The sequence below is a fragment of the Myiozetetes cayanensis genome, unplaced genomic scaffold (genome assembly GCF_022539395.1).
Source record: "Myiozetetes cayanensis isolate MyiCay16 unplaced genomic scaffold, myiCay2020 scf21, whole genome shotgun sequence".
NCBI lineage: Eukaryota > Metazoa > Chordata > Aves > Passeriformes > Tyrannidae > Myiozetetes > Myiozetetes cayanensis.
The window spans coordinates 689,658-695,657 of NW_026087423.1; the positions used below are offsets into that span (position 1 = coordinate 689,658).

The window sequence follows — 6,000 nt, forward strand, 5'->3', positions numbered from 1 at the left end:
ATCAAAGTAACAATAAGAATCTGGGGGAAAAAAGGAACCTAAGGAGCTAAACCAACTAATTAAAAATTATTTAGGAAATAGAAAATATGGGTTCCAGACAGGAGCAAGCTCTGCTGGGCTTCAAACCATCTTAAAACTGGTTTAAGGTGGCCTGGTGCCAGGTCTCAGCAAACTTCCTGTCCGTGCTCATCCCTGTCCTGAAGTGGTCACTTGGCACCTGGTCAGGAACAGCAAGGTGGGTTGCCTGGAATTGCATGGATCAAAATATCCTGGTGCAAGGTCTGGATGGCTCCTGGCACTTAGTGGCCACAGTGGCCTGGGACACACTGACACAAGGCACAGGTGCTGGTTGGACACCAGGGCTGGAGAAGGCCCTTGGAGGAGCTGGGAAAAGCCATGGCATGGTCCCTCCAGTCTCTGCCACGGCACCCCCTGGTCTGGCTGGGGAGGAAAGGGTCCCGTGGCTGACATTCCCATGGCTGTCATCCCCTCCTGCACCTCCTCCTGGCCCTGCCTGCCCGGGGACCCTGCGACAAGTGCTGAGCTTTGCCATGGGTCAGTCAGGACACGGATGAGCTGCACGGCAGGAAACTCACTGGGAAAAGGCTTTGGGGGATGACTGACAGGAACTATGATGGAAGGAGTTAATTCAGGAAGCTCATGAGCACCAGGCCCCTAATTAATGCACACAGGTTGGTCCTGCCTGTAATTAATGTCCCTGTGCTGCTCCACTGGTCCCAGCAGTGCCACTGCATCACCGCAGCCCCCGGGAAAGCCAAGGTTCAGAGCAGAGCAGGATGTGCCCCCTCCCTTCTGCCCCTCTGTGCTGGGCAGATGCCCAGTGTGTGTCCAGCTCTGTGCACACCCAGGAACTAAACCAGGGCCTCATTGCCCAGCCCTGGCAGCTCTGTCCACAGGGAAGGGCTGGTGCTGTGGGCTCAGGGCACAGGTGGTGCAGAGGGTGCTGCCAGGGTGGGGTGGCACAGGTTAGGGTGCTGGTCCCATGCATGGCTCGTTCTCTCCCTGTTCTCTCCTTCTGCCCCCGTGTATCCGTGTATTTATTATGCACTTGCCTCCCCTGGCTGAAGCTGCAATGGGAGTGTTGACATATTCCTCTTGCATAGGAATACGTGTTTGCATTCCCAGCCCTGGGTCACATATTCCTAAGGCGTGTGGGATCATCCAGGCTGGCTGGATTTCCCCAGGTGGGCTGCGGGCCCTGGCAGGGGGAGCAGCAGTGGTGTCCCAGTCTGAGCGCTGCTGTCCTGGAGTGGGTGGCGTTGCTTAGTGAGGTGAATCCCACTGCTCTGGTGTCACCCCAGACCCCACCATCTGAAACATGGAACTGCAGAAGGAGGCTCCAGAAAGTCCTCTTTCTCTGCCTACGGGTTTTCATTATCAGCTGGAGAGAAAGTGTGCTGGCCAGAGTTGTTTTAATTTCCCAGGAGGCTCCTCTTGGTGTGACATGTCTCCAGGAGGGAATTTCAGTTGTCTTGTGTTCCTTTGCTTCATACAATGGGACGTGACATGTCAAAACATGACAAACCAGCCAGAATGTGTCATAATACTGCACTCAACACTCTGCCTTCCAGGGTTGCTCAGCAGCTAATAATATCAGCCTCAAATTATCTCTGCATGCTGAGCTGTTCTTTTTCTCCCATGTGGACTGTGAGATATAGGAGCCTGCTGCCTATATTGGACTGTTGGATCACAACAGATTTATCAGCCACACACAGTGAATCATTTTGACTGGACTGAAACCCAAATCTGGGATCCTGTTATTGCACAAAAGCAACTTTCCCTCCTTGGCTTCTCCGATTGTTGTTGCCTCAATAAACAGTTTGGTGAGATTTCCGTGTGGATTATTCCCTTCTCGTTGGTGTTTGGAGGTGCTGTTGCTGCAGAGACGGTGTGATTTCAGTAGCCACACGATTGCCATGCAGGTCGGAGGGAGGGGAGCCCCGCAGGAGCCGGCAGGGCTGGATGTGACTGTGCTCCCTCCGGTGTCCCCACCTTATCCCGCTCGGCATCCCTGTGCTTTCCTGCCCGGCTTTTTGAACTCTGCTGTTTTACTTTATGCTGTAATGAGGCATCAACAATATTTTCAGTCTTTCAAGGAAGGAAAACCCCTCCCACGACAGGGAAGAGGCAAAGCCGCTGTTGCCCGCGGGCTGGAGATCCCCAGGGATGGGGAGGAATGAGTCTTCTTGCCAGAGGTGCCGAGAGGAGCTGGGAAGGAGACACACGTGTCCCTCTCACACGTGATATTTCCCAAATGGAGCCTCCTGCTGCCCTGGGTGCTGCCCATTGGTTTTAGCTCCGGATTGTAGTTTTGGAGGAAGGGCTAATTACTTGCTGCTAATTGCTGGTAAAGCACTGCTGAAACTGCCTCCCTACCCCACCGCAGGTACAAACAGCAGATCTCTCTCCAGGTTTCTCAGCTGCAGGTTCCCACTGACTCTCCCTCCCAGGTCCCTTTGCAGAAGATGATGCTCTGCCCATCCCTTCCCTTCCTCCAGGCTCTTTCCCATCATCCCAGCTGGGGCTCAGGAATTTGGTGAACCAAAATGCTCCCTTGTGATTCCAGAGCAGCCCAGCTCCTGGGGAGCAGGTGTGGCATCATTATGGAAAGATGTTCCTCTCAGGGGCTTTTCAGCCCTGGTGGGCTGCCTGCGTGCCTGGGACACATAGAATCTACTCTTGCCTTGCAAGCTTTGTGGAATCCCTGAATCCTTTGTGGAATCTCGGAATCAAGCCTTGCACGTGATTTCCTCCTACAACAGCATCACCCTCTGTGGAAAAACATGCTGTCTCCTCCTCTTCCTTGGTGGCTGCACAGATTCAAAGGGAAAAAAAAAAAAAGAGGGGGAGAGAGAAAGGGGAGCAAGAACATGTGGCTTAAAGTTTTGACTAAGGGAAGGAAAGGATGCTCTTGGCTCTGAGACATCTGCAGGCAGGTCTGACCTGAAAGTTATTCTGGGAATCTCTCACAGTTATTTCTTCCAGGAAGACCAGATCAGTCCAAAATTATCTGGGCAAAGTCGCAATTAGGTTTTGAGAGCAATGAGGGGACACCTGCCTGTTTCACAGAGTGGTTCAGTGATCCTGAAAAGCAAGGAGCTGGTGGCACTGCTGGGATGGGACTCAGAGCTGCCTGGGACATCCTGTGGGTGCAGGTGAACTGGTCTAAGTGTGCCCATGGCAGAGAGCAATGGCCCCAGCAGGCAGTGCCTTTGCTCACAGGTAAGATCTGTGGAATGGGGCTTGTGCTGGATGCACATCCACTGCCCAAATCCATGGTGATGATGATGATCCTTCCCTTTCACCATGGCCGTCAGAGGCCTCCCGAGTGTGCAAGGCCGAGGAGGTGCTCACACTTCATCTCTACAAGTGTATATTGATTTAAGATATTGAGTTGAGTGGTGGAATATTTGTAATTGTGCACTTTAATTGCTGGCTCCCCTGGCATATGTTGTTTGTGGTTGGTGGTGACACACTCACACGGGTGATTTCAGGCTCCTTGATTATCTGCAGACAGAAGCTCTCCCATGACCCTGCCTAATTTACATACTATGTGTTTTTTTCAATCCTTCAGGAAGCAAACTGCTGATTTTGGTGCTTTGCTTGAACATCCAGTCAGAAGTGGAGTCTTGCCCCGGGGCCTGCGTATGCTACAGTGAACCCAAGATTACAATAAGTTGTCAGCAGCAGGGACTGACAGCGATCCCCACGGAGATCCCCATCCAGAGCCAGCGCATCTTCTTGCACAACAACAGGATAACCCTTGTGAGGTCCACCAGCTTCACCTCCTGCCGCAACATGACCATTCTTTGGATCCACTCCAACAACATCAGCCTCATTGAGCCTGGAGCCTTCTACGGGCTCAACAAACTGGAGGAGCTGGATCTCAGTGACAACACGAACCTGAAATCTATCAACCCCGTCACCTTCCGGGGTCTTGTTCACCTCCACACCTTACATCTGGATCGCTGTGGGCTCCTGGAGCTATCCACAGGGCTTTTTCGGGGGTTGTTCTCCTTGCAATATCTCTACCTTCAGGATAATAATCTTCAGACCCTGCTGGACGACACCTTCATAGATCTGGCAAACCTCACCTACCTGTTTTTGCATGGGAATAAAATCAAGAGCTTGTCGGAGAACGTCTTTCGCGGGCTTATCAACCTCGACCGGCTGCTCCTGCACCAGAACAGGGTCAGCCTGGTCCACCGGCGGGCTTTCCACGACCTGGGCAAGGTGATGACCTTGTACCTGTTCAACAACAACCTGACGGTGCTCACGGGGGACACCATGGCCCCCCTGGCGTCCCTGCAGTACCTGCGCCTCAACGGCAACCAGTGGATCTGCGACTGCCAGGCCCGCTCCCTCTGGAATTGGTTTAAACAGTTTAAAGGATCCTCCTCGGAGCTGGAGTGCCACCTCCCCCCTCGCCTGGCAGGGAGAGACCTCAAAAGGCTGCAGAGCTCCGACCTGGAAGGGTGTGTTGACTCCTTCAACCAGATACGAACAAGTGTCTTTAGCACTAAAACCAGATCGGGGAAACTCCCGACTGGGATCCCCCCTCTCGGTTCCCACGATGGCTCCTCCAAGTGCTGCCAGCCAGAAACGGATAAGTCTTTTATTTACGAAGCAAAAGGCAAGGCAGGGCCTTCTTCTCACAGCAGCCGCTCGTCCAACAACCACCTCAAGGAAAAGGAGAACATGTCCAAACCCAAGTACGTTGAGACAGACCCTTCCAAAAATGGCAGCAACAAGCAGATAAATGATTCCCCCTTTGGGACTTTCCCCAGCATTGTAGACCCTCCTTTGACCAAGTTGAGGCCAGAGTTTCTAGAGCCTATTGAACCTTCCACAGTCCCAACCAAAAAGAGGCAGGGCTGCTCTAAAAAGAACAGATCAAAGGCCCAGTGCCGCCTCACCCAGCAAGGAAACAGCTCCACGTTACAGCTCAGCCTAAGCCTTTTGATCCCCCCCTTGGTGTGGAGCTTACTGTTATTCTGCTAAAATTAACTCTTTTCCTGGGTTGATGACACTTTAATACTAGACTTTTGCTGACCTCCATAAATGTTGCAAACAAAAGCAAAACTACCATCCACCCTGAGAAAGCTTTGTTACACAAAAGTTAACTGGATGCCTTTATTAAAAACAAACAAACAAACAAAAAAACCCCACAAAACAAAAAAGACAAACACCGAGATGTACATAATTTATTTGTCCTGAAACCTGTGAATTATACCTTTGGTCTTCGGAACTGCACTTGCCCACAAAGCAGCTTTTGCTACAGCAGATGGTAAAGAAATATGGTTTATTTACAGGAAAAAAAAAAAGTGTAAGAAATGCTCTGAAAAGAATGTCTAAAATCTGTTTGTAACTCGCCATCACACTGAACAATGTTGCAGGTTCCCATTTGCAGAGGTAATGAATTTGATGCTGTTTTAATCCTATGTTTATGAATATTGCAGTTTTTCCGTACTCATTCCATCACACCATGTTTACGGGCAGGATTTGTTAAAGAATGCTGCCTTTTCCTTCACAAGATTGCAGTATATATAGATATGCATTTTATTTTACTTGTGTACAAGTATACAAAAAAAAAATATAAAATAAAGATTTCTTTTTCCTAAACGGTTGTTCATCTGCAAGGGGTGAAGGAGGCTAAGCTGAAAAATTCAAAGATGAGGAGTAATCCATGATCTGAAGGCAGGTTGAGCATTTAACATGGCAGTAATAAATGAGACATACTGGGCATGGTTATGCAACCTTCAACTGGTGCCACCAAAGGGGTTTGCTGTGTGAAACCCACCCTGGTAATGCTCCTGTTTCCCTCTGAACTATCCCAGGCCTGACCTCGTTTGTATTTCAGGATGTTCAGGATAGCAGGAATTATTGCCCAGCCCCTGGGGTTTGGGGACTGCTCGTTGCAGGTGGAGCAACGTTAGAAACAATCCCAAGAGGTCAGGTAGGGCCACTTTTCTTCTGATC

The 6,000-nt window shown here is 50.6% G+C and overlaps 1 protein-coding gene across 1 annotated transcript in view; it reads left to right on the top strand.

The window, feature by feature from the left end:
- Positions 1-5,643, top strand: part of RTN4R (reticulon 4 receptor) — an 84,483-nt gene extending 78,840 nt beyond the window's left edge. Inside the window, exon 2 of the mRNA XM_050318286.1 lies at positions 3,596-5,643. Within this exon, the coding sequence (XP_050174243.1) occupies positions 3,596-5,022 (1,427 nt within the window). The 3' untranslated portion in view covers positions 5,023-5,643. The remainder of the gene's footprint in view (positions 1-3,595) is intronic.
- Positions 5,644-6,000: the final 357 nt, after the last annotated feature.